General features: G+C 43.4%; 1 protein-coding gene across 1 annotated transcript; it reads left to right on the forward strand.

Moving 5' to 3' along the window:
- Nucleotides 1-1444: 1444 nt before the first annotated feature.
- On the forward strand, nt 1445-19185 carry SRP14 (signal recognition particle 14). The gene is made up of 5 exons (XM_063440443.1): nt 1445-1530; nt 6456-6528; nt 15076-15188; nt 15279-15311; nt 18813-19185. The coding sequence occupies exons 1-5, from the start codon at nt 1507-1509 to the stop codon at nt 18900-18902; spliced, it is 333 nt and encodes a 110-aa protein (XP_063296513.1). The 5' UTR covers nt 1445-1506; the 3' UTR covers nt 18903-19185.

Consider the following 19185-nt stretch of genomic DNA (forward strand, 5'->3'; position numbering starts at 1 on the left):
ATGGAAAAGTAAGTCTATTTTCAGCTGTTCAAAGAAAATGACAATGTGTTTCTCCTGAAAATGTGTATCCAAAGTGCTAAACGGCAAAATGCTGCCACCTGGTGGCAAAGAACGATGTCAAATTTTATGCTTCTTGTGATAGAGAAAATAAAATACATATTGAACACAAATCTGGTGTTCTTACGTATTACAGGGACTCTGCAGGCACCATAACTAAGAATGGCGTCTGTGGGTACCAGATTTTGTGTCACTGCTAAACTGTTTAGCAGATTCTCAGCCCCCTGCTGCCTGGGATCCAAGGGGTAGCAGGCAGTGATAGTCTGTGAGCGTCACATGAGCACTCTCAGTCAATCATTTATGCACCAATCCCTGGTATAAATTGGTATGGCACAAGGCGAAAGCATATCTCTGCCAGATTGTCTCTGGAGGCAGGGCTGCTGGAGACCAAACACCTCTGCTAAATGGCTAATAAACAGTTTAGAAGTTCACAGAGGGAAAGCAGGGGTGGTGGGGAGACACGCACGAAGGCTTTAAAGACACACAAGAGATAGGGATGGAGTTTGGAGGGACACTGACTTTATATGAATTATAAGCCAATCCAGGCCTGGGAAAGGGGGTTTCCTTGCAAGCTAAGATGTCAAATTTCCTCACGGCCCACCCTAGATAGCCTTTATGTGCAGAGACGCACAAGGCAAGTTCAGTTCTGACAAAGAAATTTAAAGGACAACTCCAAGCTCCGTAACAACTTCATCGCAATAAAGTGTTTATGGTGTTAGGAATGATTTACGATTGGTTCGGACTGTTCCTGGCATGGCCTAGCTTATTGTTATTGCTAAAGTGGCAAAGACTGGGGGGGTTACAGAAAATGCATATATTTTGAATGTGTTACCTTTGTAATACATTAAAAAAAGAATGGGTCACCTGCAGCCTTTGGTGTCCCTTTAACCCGTAACCTAGAATACTTCCTTAAGATACCATTGACATGGTGTTTTTATTTATTCTTCATCCGCTATTAGTATATTGTGGACAGCATGTACACAAACTCATGGAGTAATTTAGCTCTTCATATAGGATTATAATTATATTTCCATTTCAGCCTTGATCTTTACCTAATCCTTACTCCTGTTGATGAATTGTACAGCGCTATGGAATCTGATGGCGCTATATAAATAATAAAATAATAATAATAATAATGAAGGTAACAGAGTGAGTAAAAACACAGATCTCATCTTAAATCCTATATTTTAGAAACCTTACAAAAAATATTATTTCCATTAAGCATTATTAGAGCTATGGCTATGTGGCCTTATTTGATCATTAGAACTGTGGCTGTGTATCACTATTTTATTTAAAACTGCAGCTGCTATACCACTCCGAGCCGCAGGTGGCGCTGCTGGAGAACTCTATTGTTTATGATCTCTATGAACATCCACTGTCAGCTGTCGCTGGTATTTCCGGGATCGTATTTCCGGTGTCGGCTTGTGCTGAGCTCATCTCTGTGGAAACATGGTTCTACTGGAAAGCGAGCAGGTGAGGAACGCGGGCGGCATTGAGATACGTGTGGGAATGGGATACCAGGAAGAATGGTCGGTATGGTGTGATATGAGTCCTATTATACCCTGGCAGTGATTGGCAGCCAGGACATAGATTGAGCAGGTGACTGCAGTGTTACCATGGGGGATTGGGAGGCAGGTTGTTATGGTAGTGGGTCATACTGGGATACTATTCACTGCTGACCCTGGGACTTACATCCCTAATGTTACTGGTACCAGCATGTATTCCTGTACCTGTATTACCTCTTTCATACTGGTGGACATTGCATGGAAAATACAGCCAGGCAGGGTATAGAATTGGCACCCACGGGGAGGGATTTGGCACTCCGCGGGTTATAGAATTGGCACCCCATGGGGATGGATTTGGCACTCCGCGGGTTATAGAATTGGCACCCCACGGGGTATGGATTTGGCACCCCACGGAGTATGGATTAGGCACCCTGTGGGTTATAGAATTGGCACTCCACGGAGTATGGATTTGGCACTCTGTGGGTTATAGAATTGGCACCGCACGGGGTATGGATTTGGCACTCCCGCGGGTTATAGAATTGGCACCCCACGGGGTATGGATTTGACACTCTGCAGGTTATAGAATTGGCGCCTCACGGGGTATTGATTTGACACTCTGTGGGTTATAGAATTGGCACCCCACGGGTATGGATTTGGCACTCCGCGGGTTATAAAATTGGCACCCCATGGGGATGGATTTGGCACTCTGCAGGTTATAGAATTGGCATCCCACGGGGTATGGATTTGGCACCCCACGGAGTATGGATTAGGCACCCTGTTGGTTATAGACTTGGCACTCTGTGGGTTATAGAATTGACACCGCACAGGGTATGGATTTGGCACTCCGCGGGTTATAGAATTGGCACCCCACGGGGTATGGATTTGACACTCTGCAGGTTATAGAATTGGCGCCTCACGGGGTATTGATTTGACACTCTGTGGGTTATAGAATTGGCACCCCATGGGGTATGGATTTGGCACTCCGCGGGTTATAGAATTGGCGTCCCACGGGGTATGGATTTGGCACTCTGCGGGTTTTCGAATTGGCGCCCCGCGGGGTGTGGATTTGGTGCCCCGCGGGTTATGGAATTGGCGCCTCATGGTGGTATGGATTTGGCACTCTGCTGGTTATAAAATTGGCGCCCCACGGGGTTATGGATTTGGCACTCTGCGTGTTAGAGAATTGATGTCCCGCAGTACCCATGCATGATATGAAATAAGTGCCCAGCAGCCTGTAGAATTGATGCACTGCGTGCTATGGAAGACCGTCTATGTAGTTAAAGGACACAAAAGTTTAATTGAAAATAAATAAAATGGGGCACTTTAGTTTTAGGTATACAAAGATATATTCCTGGCACTGCCCCCCGCCAGTTTTCTTTTTTAATTTTACAAAGCATTATTTTTTTTTTTTATTTTTTTTTTTTAATTCTTTATTTTTGAAGTGCGCACAGTTATAACAGTTGCTTAAGAGGTACCCCAAAGGCAGTCCTCTAGCACGTTAGGCACAGTTTTAAACATAGGGGTAGACATGAGATCTTGCACACAATTTTTAGGTAAGGATATGATCATTAATGATATACATTGCTTAGAGAGTTTGAAAACATAACATATAAAAACATCGCTTTTGTTTTCCACGTAGTAGGTTAATATGCTGTGTCAGATGCTAGGCAGAAACATACAGAATTGTTCTGCTTCTAGATTAAACAGATAGGTTACACAGTAAACACTTTAGTTTAAGACTCAGTTGGAAGTTAAAACTGTAGCAAGGTGTTCCTATCCCTGGGTGGTTTACATAGGTTGAAGACCACAGGCTCTGCATCTATATTCAGACATAGAAACACACACAGATTTGCATCATGCTAGTATGTACGACAGGGGACTGAATAGCGTCATGACCTATTCGTATATAAAACTCTAAACAAGAAAACACAAATAAGAAAAGCATAGACATAAAATAAATATACATATCTGGCAGCCGCCATTGTATGCATATGGGGAACTCAGGGTGGTCGGCTTGTGTTGGTAGCGTGTGAAAGTCCCACCAGTGACAATTGCTGTTTGTAGTCTGTCTCATAATGGTGGTACTGCTTTAAGCCGCACGCTTGTGTTCAGCCTATGCCCGAAGATGGGAACCTGAAGTCTTGAGCATTGGGGGCTAGGGGGGTCGCGGTACTCCAGAGGCTCTGATGGGCATCCCTCCCGCCCCAGGCCGGTCCGCAGGCCAGCATCTTCTTGTCACGGACATGGGGGCTCCTGGGGTCCCAGTTCTCCCTTGTAGGGGGTAGACAGGAGGTCCTAGTGGTAGATAGCCGCCGACTGCGGGTGATCCTCCGTCTGCGTGGATGATGCCATAGGGCTCCACCCCTGGTGGCCTTCGGCCGGGGTGATCCCTTAGTGTGGGTTTTGTGTGCTGTGGAGGTGAGTGTGATCGGAGGGGGCCCCCCCACCACCGGGCCCTCAGCCTCCTGGTCGTCCTCTTGGTGCTGTTGCCTTGCTGCCGCTTGGCGTACCTCCAGCGCTGCCCAGAAGCGGTCGAAAATTATGTCCAGCCTGCTTTTTGTTAGCTGTGCTGGTGTGAGATGCGCTGCCTCGGGTTGCTGGGTGTCTAAGTCCCGCTGGGTGTGTCGAGACGCCATTTTGTATGTCTGCTGAGCCGTAGTTTTAGTGGAATAGGTTGATTTGTGTCGCTTGAGCAGGATGCAGGCCAGGGTAGACCGGGATGACCCCCACCGGTCCAAAGGGGGGGGGAACAGGGCTGAGAGACAAGCTTGGGAGGTCCCAGTGTCGCACCGAACAGGGGGTCGGCCGCACCACCCGTCTGGCACCCGCACTAGGCCTCACTCCACTGACCTCCGTCCGATGTGCCGTGCACCCGCGGGTAGTACACCCGGGGTTCCTTAGCTAACTCCAGAAGTAGGTGAGTCTGATAGTTGGGGTTTTAGCTGGCTGGCGTGCGGTAATCAGGCTAGTTACTGGAATTGAGCTCGGAGCTCACACGATGCACGTCCAGCCGCCATGATGTCCAGGCCCCGCCCCCACAAAGCATTATTTTTAACAACAAAAATAGAAGAATTCTTGAAGGGTTACTATAGTCACCAGGACAACTACAGCTTAATGTAGTGGTTCTGTTGTCAATAGCCTGTCTCTGCAGGCTTTTCAATGTAAATATTGCCTTTACAGAGAAAAGGCAGTGTTAATATTACTGCCTTACAACACCTCTAGTGGCAGTCACTCAGACGGCCACTAAAGTGATTCTTATCTACACCTACATTCAGGGTCTCTACGCTCTGCATGGATGCGCTGAACATTCCCAATAGAGATGCATCTTGATGAGGGGATGCTGATTGATGAAACAATTTGCCTTGCTGGTGCAATAGCTTCCCAATTCTTTCCTATGGGAAAGCATTGGATTGTATGAGATTAATAAGCATGATGATTTCAGACCTAGAGACCTAGAGACGGGGCAAGCTGCAGGGAGACTGGCACAGCCTGGCAAAAAAGTGGAGTAAAAACACCATTCCTTTTGTTGTCGAAGGTAGCTGGTCACCTAAACTTACCCGCTCTCTGACACAGAAGCTTTAATTCCGTCTTATTCCACCCAGCCTTCCTACCTTTGGGAGAGCTGGAGTGGATCAACTTTCCCTGGAGTCCAGTGGGCAGGTGGCTTGTGGAGGAGGATGGCCAGCTGCGTGTACTGTAGGCAGATGGCGAGGACGCTATGATCTCCATGCTCTTCTACCTTCGAGCGCATCTTAATGATGCTGGGGTGACCTCATATTCAGGCCCCAATAAGCGGCGCACGAGTAAGTAAAGCAGGGAGCTCACAGCCTACAGTATGCACTGCCGTCAACCCGCCTTGGAGGGAACCTTTCACAAATCACAGGCACCATGCCAAAATTTCCACCGTGGCGACCTATCGTCTAGTAATTAGGGCTACATAAATGACTTGAATATGCTAATGTTGTTGTTTTGTTTCTAAAAATCCCTGAACACTATAATCACTACAGCCTACTGTGTTGGTATGGGGAGAGGTATAATCTGTCACACTATGTTGGCACTGTTTGAGTATAACTTGTAACTGGTGGTTGTGGTGCCAGGAATGCCCTGAAGCCTTCCCAGAGTAATTTGTCAAGCCATTTTATCATGGCTTGGCATCTTACCCGAGTAAGTAATGCAGGATAGTCTGATTCACTGCCGGCTCTTTAGTTAATGTGGCAGCCGTCGCGTGGTATATAGCCGTCGGAGGCGGCCGGCCGCCCTGTAGAATATGGAGAGTCAGAGTGAGTGTGTGTGCGCCTGTCGGTGTGTGTTTGCGTTTAGGTACCTCCCCCTTCCGATTGCATGAGTAAGGTGATTTTACTCACCTTTTTTCCCACGCCGTGCCAGATTGGCCGCGGCTGGTCCCACTTCCATGGCTGGGATTAGCAATCTTTATGATCTCAGCTAAACCAATGCATTCCCTTAGGAAAGCATTGGGAGGATTTTGTGCATGCGCAACAAATGTGCCAATCCATTAAATTAATCAATGCAGAGCTTGGAGACACTGAACGTGGGTGCTGCACATGGTGCAGCAGTGACCCGGGACTCTAGTGACCGTCTGAGTGACTGTCACTAGAGGTGTTACTAAGCAGCAATGTAAACACTGCCTTTTTTACTGAAAAGCCTGCAGGGACAGGCTATAGACACCAGAACAACTACATCAAGCTGTAGTGGTTCTGGTGACTATAGTGTCCCTTTAATAATTGCCTTTTCTTATTGAAAGTGACTGGCTCCTATCTTTTTTAGCTCGCTCCTAGATTCCAAACAAATTTCTCAAGCCCTGTTGTAATGTCAAGATTAATTTGTGCATATATACAGTGACTAATGCTGGAATTTTTTTCTCTCCCATGACAGTTTCTCACTGAATTGACGCGATTGTTCCAGAAGTGTAGAACAACGGGAAGCGTTTATATCACTTTGAAGAAGTGTATGTATAACTGTCACCCGGTGGCTTGTCTAATAATATATTTTGCATGTGTGGGTTCTATCCTGTATGATTGAATGGAGATGTGGATATGGTTCTATGCAGCCTAGTGATTACTGCTGTTGTGACCCTTGGCTAGTCATATCCCCATCATGTTATGAGCTGAATTATTTCTTTTAATAGTTCTTAAACTCCTGAGAGGAAAAAGTAGGGTTGTCAGATTCAGCATTTTAGGGTGAAGCTGTCTTGTCTCAAATGCCTCTCTTGTCACTTTATAGAGCATGTAGTGTAATCCACTCATTGTGCCAACAAATGTATAAGTGTGTTTTGGGTTGTTTTTTTTGGGGGGGTGTTTTTTTTTTTTTATTATATACCTTCAGCTTTACCTCTGTGTCATTTATTCAACTCTAGAAAATCGTGTGATGTTTGTGTAATTTGGGGGTGGAGATATGTTCAGAGGAAATTGTGAACCATTCTCGTCCAAGCATGCAGTTTTTGCTGAAGGTTTGGGTGACAAGATAGAAAGCTGGAAGCCAGTTGAGGGAATGTATCTTTGTATAGCCGATTTTGTATGGGATTAAGTAGTAAGCATCATGGCAAATGTGTCTTGTTGTCCCAAGTCCGTCATATTGTCTCTGAAGTGGGTGCTCTGTTTTTTGTATTTTTTAATGTAGTTGTTGAGAGGTGCTTGGTGCTGTACAAATATTGTGATAATTCCCAAATACAAGGTAATGTTGATACAAAAAACAGAGTTGGGCTGCGCCACAATATAATGATAAAGAATAGGCTTATCTCAGTATAGTCCCGGATAGAGCAAAGCCTTAATATATAGAATTGGAGTTCAATGTAGATCTCTGAAGTCAGGGGATAGTGATCCTTGCACTTTTCTTTTTTTTTCTTTTTTTTTTTCTTTTTATTTATTTTTGGTATGGAGGTAGTTACAACAGTGCCTGTGTCGCCACAACAGCATTGACAGGCTCGAGTTTCATAGACATATCATAGCAGTTTTGTGGCAAGTTGGGTGTGCATACATTTTTTGGTAAAAGAGGTTGAACAATAGTGTTATACAAAGTCATGGTAGAGTAAACAGCACCTCTGAATTTTTAGGTATAACAGGTTAGATACATGTTGACAAAACTTTATAGCTGAGCTATACATGCTTATTTGAGTAGGTATGATACGATTTTTAAGTTTCAGGCTTATGTGAAAGAGTGTCAGGTGCAGATTTCTCCACACTGCTTAATATTGACCACCAGGGGGCAGCGAGTCACTGAGCTAGCTAGTTTGAGCTGTCATGTAGGCTTAGGCAATTTTAGCAAGTTAGCAGTAATATTATCAATTGTTTTAAAATCAAGGAGAGTAATAAGAGGAGTATGCTATACTAAACAATATACAGTGCTCTGCTAGAGGTATAGTTACACACATAGTTATATATATCTTAGTTACTCCTGCAGCTGCGCTGGCTCGGCTGGCATCCTGGCCATCAGCAAGTCCCTGGCATTTCCCGCTGGTTGCTTGAGTGCTTCGGTATGTGCCGGCCAGGGGTGTGAATAAAGCCTCCAGTTTAGGCAGGGTCAGTGTCCCGCAGATCCGCTGATAATAGTGGAGGATGGAGCCTCAAATATTGCAGGTATGTGCCGAGCCCTTCAAATACGTTCTCCGGCTTTTAATGGAAGCGGCGGCCATCTTGGATTTTTCCACGCGGTCCCTGTTGATCGTTTCACCGCCCGGATTGCCCCAGTAGGTCACTGCTTCCCCGGTGGGGTCCGGGATAACCCCCCCGGCCCACAGGGGGGGGAGATCGGGGCCCTCTGTAGTCGCGTGGGACGACCCGCCGGACTAAGCGCGGGAGATTGGTCGCTTCTCCCGCCAGAGCCTCGCGGCAGGCCGCAATCCTGTCCACCCAACAGTTAGCATCGCCGGCAGGACGGGGCCGATAGTTCCTCCGAGAGTTGTAGCTCGGCTCCCCTCTGCCTTCCAACAGCCGTTGGGTGTTTTTTAGGGGGGGAGATAAGGTAGTTTTGGGCTGAATGTTGGTGTTTCATCGTGGAGCCGAGGTGCCCCACGTCCATTCAGCTCCGCGGTCAGGCCCCGCCATCCTTGCACTTTTCAATTGTCCGTATATATAGAAAGGGGCGATAAGAGATGGAAAAGATAATGGTGTAATAAGTTTCCCACGGTATAGATATGACAGTAAAATAATAGGGTTACACTCACATTCAATAGAGCTTAAGCCAGCTCCTGTGTATATAGCGTACAGCGGTACAATCCCCACTTATAGGATATATGGTGAGTGTTCTTGGAGATGGAGGTATCAAGGACCTAGAGAAAGGGTGCGATAAGAAATGGAAACAATAATAGTGCAGTATGTTCCACAGGGTATGAGTAAAACAGTAAAATAATAGGGTTACTCATTTGGTAGAGCTTACGCCAGCTCTGGTGTGACTAGCGTATAGCGGTACAATCCCCACTTATAGGCTATATGGTGCGCTAACTTAGTGTTCTCTTTCCATTCTTGTCCTTCTCCCTTTTTCCCTCTGGAGTTAGCTGCTTTTAAACATTAATTTCTGTATCTAATAGTGAATTTTTTTTTACTTTTTTTTTCCCCACTATAAGAGTTTCCATTAAAGGGACACTATAGTCACCAGAACAACTACAGCTTATTGAATTTGTTCTGGTGAGTAGAATCATTACCTTCAGGCTTTTTGCTGTAAACACTGTCTTTTCAGAGAAAATGCAGTGTTTACATTACATCCTAGTGATAACTTCACTGGCCACTCTTCAGATGGCTGTTAGAGATCCTTCCTGGGTCATGGCTGCCTAAAATGCATCCAAACATTGTGTCTCCTCCATCTGCATGCAGACACTGAACTTTCCTCATAGAGATTCATTGATTCAATTCATCTCTATGAGGATATTCTAATTGGCCAGGGCTGTGTTTGAATCATGCTGGCTCTGCCCCTGATCTGCCTCTTTGTCAGTCTCAGCCAGTCCTATGGGGAAGCACTGTGATTGGATCAGGCTACCACTTCTGATGATGTCAGCAGACTGTTTTTCTGAGTCTAACAGCATGCAGAGTTACAGCTTCAGGTTTGAATACAGTAAGATTTTTACTATATTTATGGAGGCATGAGGGGCCCAGGGGGGATAGATGGTGGTGTTTAACCCTATAGGGTCAGGAATACATGTTTGTGTTCCTGACCCTATAGTGATCCGTTAAAGCCAAAAGTACAAATTTCAAGCTTTTTGTTCTATTCATCCATGAACTCAATGTCCTCCTAGTCTGAGGTTGGTGTATTAAATAGCCTCAGGCTTCTAAGGGTTATACGTTCATCTATATATTTCTTTAGTGTGGCAATTTTCCATTTTAGTTTAATTTCAGTTCTTTAAAACTTTTTCTAATTTGGTAAACGGTTCTTGTTGGCAAAACTGGTTTGTCTTATGTAGATAGTGCTATTTGGTTCTGTGTCAAATACATTGTTGATATCAATTGTATAGTTATTCCTAAATTCAAATATAGACATGATCTGAAAATAGTTTTAAAAGCAGCTAACTCCAGAGGGAAAAGGAGAGAAGGACAAGGATGGAAAGAGAACACTAAGAGTTAGCGCACCATATATCCTATAAGTGGGGATTGTACCGCTGTACGCTAATCACACCAGAGCTGGTTTAAGCTCTATCAAATGTCAGTGTAACCCTATTGTTTTACTCATACCCTGTATAACATACTGCACTATTATGGTTTCCATTTCTTATCTCCCCCTTTCTCTGCGTCCTTGGTACCTCCATCTTTAAGAACACTCACCATATATCCTATACGTGGGGATTGTACCGCTGTACGCTATACACACAGGAGCTGGCTTAAGCTCCATTAAATGTGAGTGCAACCCTATTATTTTCATATCTATACCTTATTGCACAATTATCTTTTCCATATCTTCTCGCCCCTTTCTATATATACGGACAATTGAAAAGTGCAAGGATCACTATCCCCTGACTGCAGAGATCTACATTGAACTCCAATTCTATATATTAAGGCTTTGCTCTATCAGGGACTATACTGAGATAAGACTATTCTTTATCATTATATTGTGACGCAGCCCAACTCTTTTTTTGTATTTCTCAGATTACCTTCAAGTGCTTTGAGGAAACCCTTGTTTAGGGGTGCTGCTTTTACTCACCTTACTTTATTTGGATTTATTAGCGCTAACTCTTAGTGTTCTCTTTCCAAGGTAATGTTGATGGTGATTTTCAACTTCAGTGTTTCAGGACAAATAGAGTGAAAAGAGATCTGTATAAATTATGTGGTATTAGCTTATGCATATGTTGTTACATGCAACACATAATGTTTGGAGGCAAGCACATACTTAAAAGGACACTTTAGGGACTGTAATTATTTTATCTCATTGAAGTGGTTATAGTGTCTGCCAGTGCCACTGTGCTGCTTGGTCTAATTAAAAAGTATCAGGCTGAGCGGCTATAGGCGACTATGATTGGTTGAGACTGTCAGCTGACACTGTCATCCAATCACAGCACCCATTGCTGGTGTGAATTTGTATGGCTAGAATGAAGTATGTAATCTCTGTTTTAGCCATGTGTCCAGAGACCCTAATTTATTAGTTTAACACTAAATGGAGGGACAGTGACAGGGGACTCCAAGTATTATAGCCATTTCAGTGACATGAAATAGTTATGGTGCATACAGGTGTTTTTTTTTTTTTTTGTTTGTTTTCTGAATGTCATGGTTTATGTAAAGAACAAAAAATGTATACTTATGTTTGTGTATCAGTAAAAGCCTGTCCATGGGGGCAGCGCTCAACCAGTTTTTGTTACAAATACAAAACAAAATAATAATTAACCTGTACATATCTACTATTATTTTTTAATGGTTTTTTTTTTTTTTTAAATTCTTTATTTTTGAAAGTGCATAGATAATTACAAGTTTCAGTACTGCAGGACACAGCGCACTTTTTTTTTTTTTTGATTAGAAGTTCAAGAATAAACATAGTCAGGCGTAACAGAATACAAGGAACAATCAGGTTATACATGCTATCTAGCACAATGTTGCTTGAGATCACAGCACTATATTTATTCATATATTGCAAGTAATCTGCCCAGTTATAAATGCTTAGTTATTCATGGGTTAACTTTTAGGGAACCGTAACTATAAGAGACAAGCCAGTGTTTGTATGTTGTTTTTAACTTTAGTGTAAACATACACCTTTTAAGATGTCTGTTTGATAAAATGTGTTATGTCCTTATTATTAGTACTGTGGTTTCCTTTGTTATTCCCCTCTTGTTGCTTAGAGTTTAAGAAACCGTGTTAAAACCACCATGTAGCCCCCTTGCCTCCCTAAATATAGTCAAATCTTAGTTTTATTCAAGTCTGCTGCTGCCTCTGACCTACCTGATGACATCATCAAAAGGGAATCTGTAAACCAATCGTAATGCTTGTCCATAGGATTGGCGGAGACGATCAAGGAGGCAGATCAGGGGCAGAGCCAGCACAAGCCAAATTCTGTCCTGGCCAATCGGCATCTCCTCATAAAGATGCTTTGAATTAATGCATCTCCATGAGGGAAGTTCAGTGTCTCTATGCAAAGGGTGGAGACACTGAATGGCAGTACTGCTTAGTGTGCAGCACTGCACCAGGAAGCACCTCTAGATTACAGCCTAGTGATACTTCCACTGGCCACTCATTTAGATGGCTACTAAAGACTGCATTTTCTCTGAAAATAGTGTTTACTGCAAAAAGCTTAAAGGACCACTCTAGTGCCAGGAAAACATACTTTGTTTTCCTGGCACTAGAGTGCCCTGAGGGTGCCCCCACCCTCAGGGACCCACTCCCGCCGGGCTCTGGGGGGGAGGAAGGGGTTAAACTTCTTTCTCCAGCGCCGGGCGGGGAGCTTTCCTCCTCCTCCACATTGTTCCTTGCGACTTAATCGGCTGAATGCGCATGCGCGGCAGGAGCCGCGCTCTCATTCAGCCGGTCGCATAGGAAAGCATTTACAATGCTTTCCTATGGACGCTTGCGTGCTCTCACTGTGATTTTCACAGTGAGAAGCACGCAAGCGCCTCTAGCGGCTGTCAATGAGACAGCCACTAGAGGTTTTGGAGGCTGGATTAACCCTCAGTATAAACATAGCAATTTCTCTGAAACTGCTATGTTTATATAAAAAAGGGTTAATCCTAGAGGGACCTGGCACCCAGACCACTTCATTAAGCTGAAGTGGTCTGGGTGCCTAGAGTGGTCCTTTTAAAGGCAATGATTCTATTTAACATAACAAATACAATAAGCTGTAGTTGTTCTGGTGACTATAGTGTCCTTTTAACACCAGGTGCCTCTTTCTCTGTCCCCAGCCTGCTTCCTCTTGTCTGTCTGAATGATCTTATTAAGGCAGGCACTGCTTTGAACATCGGGTGTCTGCCTTAATAATTGTGAAAAAGAGCCCTCAGACCTCGTGTAGCTTGGCCGGTGACACTAATTTCTTCCCCAACCACATGGTGACAGACATCGCTTGAACAATGGGTGCCTGTCACATTTACTACCTGGCTCACTCCACCTACCCACAGGCAGGCTCCTCTCCAACAGCGGGTGCTTGCCTCCATGTCTCTCCAGCTCCCTCCCATTATCACTTACGTCACATATAAAACTCCAACAGCGGGTGCCTGACACTTTATTTTAATTTAATTTTTATTTTAGTAATGAACTTTTCCCGTGAGGAGAATATTATATAACCAAAAATCTGAATGCAGGGCCATCTTCAATATTTTATTTTCTTTTTCATTTTTCCGTAAAAAAACAAACAAATGTACTTTCAATTTTGTCAGTTAAATATATATTTGTATATACTGCCCAGTGTGTTGTTCCTATTCCAGGCCCTACCTATCAAAATAACTAAATCCGACATTGCATCACTACAACAAGCAATCGGAAAATTCATTTGGCAAAACAAAAGACATAGGATTACAAGAAACTTCCTGTTGTGGCAAAAACAAAGGGGGGGCTTAGGCCTACCACACTTACATTACTACTACATAGCAGCCCAACTAGCGCAGGTAGCAATGTGGCACACCCCGCCAGACTTAAGGAGGTGGGTGGACCTAGAGTCCATATTAACGGGTGCAGACCTACCCCAATATTACATATGGGTACCAAAAGAAAACAGACCCATATCACGCACAACCTGCCCGGCGATCCTGAATTCCATAAGAATATGGGACGCCACAGCCCACAAATTTAAACTAGTCTCCAACCCGACACCGTTAACACCTTTACTAAGAAACAGAGCCTCCCCCCCCCCCCCCCCCCCCCGGGAATGGTAGGAAGAGATAACCTGGAAACAGCGGTAATACAGAGAATATGCCATATGTACAGGAATAACACACTAGTCACTTTCGATGATTAACGACCGACTATGCACCTCACCCCGGCGGACTTCTTCTGTTACATACAAATCAAAGACTATATGAAACACTCACACCTACAACAAGCAGCAAGAGGGCACATGTCCTTCTTTGAAAGAATGTGCCTCAACGAAACCACACAGCCAGGGCTAATTTCCAAACTATATGCTCATATTCGTTCGGAGACAAAGGAATGGGGCACACTCACTTACACAGACGTGTGGGAGAGAGAACTAGGGAGGAACTAGAGGGAGTAGAATGGAGGGAAATATGGGAAGCCAATACATGGTGTCTATATGTGTGTGTCTCTCCAGGAGCAGCCGTATAAAACACCCCTCAGATGGTATACCACGCCAGTAAAATTGCGCCAAATGGGAAAGACCCTGACAGACGACTGCTGGAGGGGGCTTGTGGTCAGAAGGGCACCTACCTACACATGTGGTGGGAATGCCCCCAAGTACAACGCTTCTGGAAAGAGACCCAGTCTCTGCTCTCACAAATATTTCACAGAGCACCAGACCTAAACCCATGGAGGTTCCTACTTAATAGACCCCCTAGATAATTGGACAAAAAGGAAGCAAAAATTAATACAAAAGGTGACTTTAGCAGCCAGGAGAGCCTTAGCCCAAACATGGCTAAAGGCCGAAACACCCCAGGTGAGCGTGGTTATATCAAACATAAAAGACGTATATCTTATGGATAGCCTAACTGCTAGAGTCCGGGGATCTACATCGCGATTCGAAAAAATGTGGGAACCATGGATCACTAGCGACCTAGCCTGAGATAACACAGCAGACGGACAGGTCTAACACAACCCCCACCCCCCACTGTCCGACTCCAGAGGGACCCACCTCTAGATACGAGTCTAGACAAACTTAGTCCAGAGGCACCAACACCCCCTGCCCTGATGAACCTCCTTTGACCTCTTTGTACCTTATGCTTTACTTTAATTCTTCCACTCCTTCTGAAACTATTTCTATTATCGAATGGTTAATGGGATAACTACCCAAAACCAAAGTTGATTTTTCTTGTACTATGTGGTGTGTGTGTGTGTGTGTGTGTGTGTGTGTGTGTGTGTATATATATATATATATATATATATATATATATATAACAACTAATTTTTTTATTGTTGCCCCAAAGATGATGGTCGAACAAAACCCGTTCCTCGGAAGGGACACACTGAGACCTTTGAGCCAGCGGATAATAAATGTCTTTTGAGGGCTACTGATGGAAAGAGAAAAATCAGTACAGTGGTAAGTTTATTTCCGGTAAATTAGACCCTTACTTTGCCATTTTTCAACTCGATCTCTTCATAACTTTATTTTTATTTATTTTCATTGCAGGTTAGTTCAAAAGAAGTTAACAAGTTCCAAATGGTATGTTTTTCCACTTTTTAAAACTGGCGAATGTATGTAATTAGCTGATGTAATTAGCTGTGCCTGTGTCCATTTTAGTTCTGTGTATGATCTAAACGTATTTAAAGTGCGTTTACGACTTGTTAAAACAAATGTGTGTGTGGTGCTGCTGCGACTGCAGGACACCAAGGTAACAATAATGATGCTATGTATGAGGCCAATTCGGTTATTGTGTTCAGAGATGGGTGAGAATGTAAATGTAGTCTTTCAACAAGACATTAAAATAAATAAATACCAATATGGAATTGACCTTAATTAAGCATTCTGATTGCGTAGATATCCAGCATTATGTTACTTCATCTCACAGGGTTATTCACCAAATTGTTGGGAACTCAGCAGGTAAATCCAAATGCAAGCCAAAAATAAGTGTTGGAGAACCTTCCATGTTTGGCTATATTTATTATTATTTTTTTTACATTTTTGTTGTGCACACAGGAACAAGCAAGCCTGCAGTGCCACGACAGCAGCAAGCATAAGCAAACATAGAGGTGACATTTAAGATAACAGCATGTTTTTAGGAGCCTAGAGCAGCAAACAAGTGTAGAACAGTGTAAAAGCATGACTATCTCATAATAGGTGTTACTTAAAGCATATTAAACAAGCTATCCTCAGAAGGTGTCAGCTATGCATTGCATTTCTAAAACCGTAACAGGCTGTGTCTATAGGCCTAAAACACTGATACAGGAATACCACTGTGTTTAAACTTTTGATTAAAAGAAACATAGCATGTTCTGTATATATCTCGCAGAGCTGGGCATCCATGCTTTTAACCCCTTAAGGACACAACTTCTGGAATAAAAGGGAATCATGACGGAATATATCCGTCATGTGTCCTTAAGGGGTTAAGTGTGAAATTCCTTTGCCCGTCTTGATTACCCAACTCCGCAGGCTGGCCATGTCTGAGAGTCCACCATTTTGCCTGCAATATTCTCTCCTTTCCCGGTCAGTAGACGGTGTAGGCTTTGTAGGGTGTCCAGTCATTGAGTATAACATGAGTTGCAGTGCTTCAGCTCCGCAGAGCCTTGATGGAAGCACACACCCGGCGTCCGTGGGTCCCTACATAGATAATGGCAAGGTTACGAGCCCTCAGGGTATGCAGGTTCTGGAATTCCCCCTGTGTAGACAGATGGCGGTTTTGAGTTGGCTCAGAGTGGCTCAAATATCTGAAACTGCTTCTTGGATCGGCTGTGCAGCAGCAGGGGTAAGCCCAGTGGTTTGGCAGGCGAGTCTGTGCCAAAGTTTCGGGCAGATTGCACTGAATATGTCTCTCCAGTTCTGGCCCTCCGGGGCCTTTCAGCAGTGCAGAGATTTCAGCGCAGCGGCCATTTTGGTCGTGCCACACTGCTTATGAGGTATTAGGGGGGGGGCTGCTATAGCGGTTTCAAGCTGACCCAGTGGGGACCAGGATAACAAGGGGAAGAGGCTTCGAGGGGCACGTGCAGCGGGGAAGATTGTCCGCTTCCCCCTCCACAGGTACTGCAATCCCAGTAGACCTTAAGGTCCGAACAGGTTGCAGCTTGGTGGGACGTCCTGTTCTGGACTTGGTAAGCTGCACAAATTAATATCAGTCCTCATATGGCTCTCTCTAATATGATATATAATTGCGAAACTGTACCTCGGTTCCTTGGGAGCTCCAGAGTAACACGTCCAGCCATGTTTGATGTTAGGTCCCGCCCCCTTGTTCGGCTATTTTAACCCAAATTTTAAATTCCTTGGTGATCCCTGGCAATTCACAGTTTATGGAATAACCCTTTCCATAGCCTTGTGCTACCCTCGAAGCCGTCTGTTCTCTGGATGAAACATGTTGCATTTTATATTGTTGTATTATTTGGTGATTTACTTGAACATATGATCCTAGGTGTTTAGAAAATAGATCACAAGTTGGACACCTTTGCTTTTCTTTTAGGGGGTGAAACAGTGGTGTCTTTGCACTGCATCAGTCAGATGATATTACATTGACCGGAGTAAACGCTATTCTAAAGCCACCTTCCAAACTTGCATCAGCAGCTTGTTATATTGGCATGAATTGCTATTTGCCGTATAAGATTTAGATAATCTGTTTCTCTACCTAACCTATTGTGTGTAATATTTCAGTGTACACAGTGCGGCTGTTCTGGGACACAAATATACTGACTTTACTATGAACTCATCAGTTACCATTTATTAGTAAATAAAGACCCACTGTGATTGGCAATATTAATATATAGGAATTCTGCCAACTCATTACATTGAAATGAATGTTTTTAATTGGAGGCATGCAGAGACACGAAGCCGTAGAACCCGTGAGAGCTCTGCGGTGATCTCGTTTTTGCGATAGATCATGAGTCCTATTTTAAGAGCCAGAAAGACATATGTTCAAAGTTCTGTTTTAAGTTCATACATTTTCCTTTCTCTGAACACATTTTAACTGAACTGACCCTTGTGAATGTGATTCTTTTGGGGAAATAATTTCATGTGTAATATAATTAGCAACGTTATACACTAGAGGGTGAATTATTGCAAATGGAGAGTGAAATTCACTTTATAGCGCAAGATAGTGCAACTTGTATAGATGAACTTTTGTGCTTTGCCATACTGCTCTTCAATAACCATAGGACTCTATCAGGGGGTATTTTAAACACTGCGTACATTCTATTTGCTACACACAGAGGGTTGCTTTATTTATTTATTTTTGGACACTGCAGTGTTCTAATATGTACCAATTGTGGTTACGTGCTATAAATATGCTTATTTAAAAGATACAAGCTAATGATATCTAAAAGCGTATCTTGTTCCTGCGATAACTTGAAAATCACTTTTTTTTCTTTGAGTAGTAACTCAAAGGAAACAAACACAACAAAGGCTCTGACTTTATCTAAATGCCCTAGTAACCTATCTGGCATGTATTATATATTAGCACCCCTAAGGGGACCGAGTCTGCTTAATAATCACACTGAGGCTTAATATACAGTTCTTAAAACAGTGTTTGTAGGTCTTACATTAAACCTCTTGTAATACTCCTACTTAGCTGAAGATCATACAGCTTTTTCGATGTTCCTCTTTATGAATTTTTAAGTGGATGTTTCACTTAAACCAGCACATTATTCATGAATAAGAGAAAATTATGTTTGTGTTTTTAGGGACGTTTTCAACGTGTGTGTGTTGGCAACACCCCCTCTTTAAGAGGGTGAAGTTCTCATGATTGTTTATATATTTTTCCTGATTTTGCTCATCATGTCTTTTTGCAAACTGTTAAATGGTTATAGCAACAAGTAAATCCTTACTATATGACCAACCCAAAGGGAGAAATGTGGGGAAGGGATATGCCTTCATTGGCTGTCTGGCGCTAGCATGTTGCATATGTCTGTGAGGATACACTAATATTTTGGGATATATATATTTATTTCCCTCTGTAATGACTACATCTGAATTTAAGTGTATTTGAATATAATAATCGTTTAGTTTTTTTCCCCCCTCCCACAGGCATATTCCAACCTTCTTCGTGCAAACATGGATGGACTTAAGAAGAAAGACAAGAAAAGCAAAAATAAGAAAAGCAGTGCAGCACAATGATGGACTGAGACCCTCTCCTCCTCCCTTCATCATGACTTTGCTGCCACTTCGAAGGCCAACAGTTCAGACAGAGACCACAGCCATTCCCCTTTATGCCACGTCGGAAGTAAAGATCCAGGTCTCACGGCATCTCGTTGGATGGCAATGATTTGTTAAACTTGCATACATTGGACTTTACTTGTGTTTTTTATTTTATTTTTTTAATTTTATTTTGCAAATTTACTGCAGTTTCACTTAATTCAAGACATGTATGTATCTTTCATTAAAAGTACACTAAATTCCA

Source organism: Pelobates fuscus, chromosome 13 (genome assembly GCF_036172605.1).
Source record: "Pelobates fuscus isolate aPelFus1 chromosome 13, aPelFus1.pri, whole genome shotgun sequence".
NCBI lineage: Eukaryota > Metazoa > Chordata > Amphibia > Anura > Pelobatidae > Pelobates > Pelobates fuscus.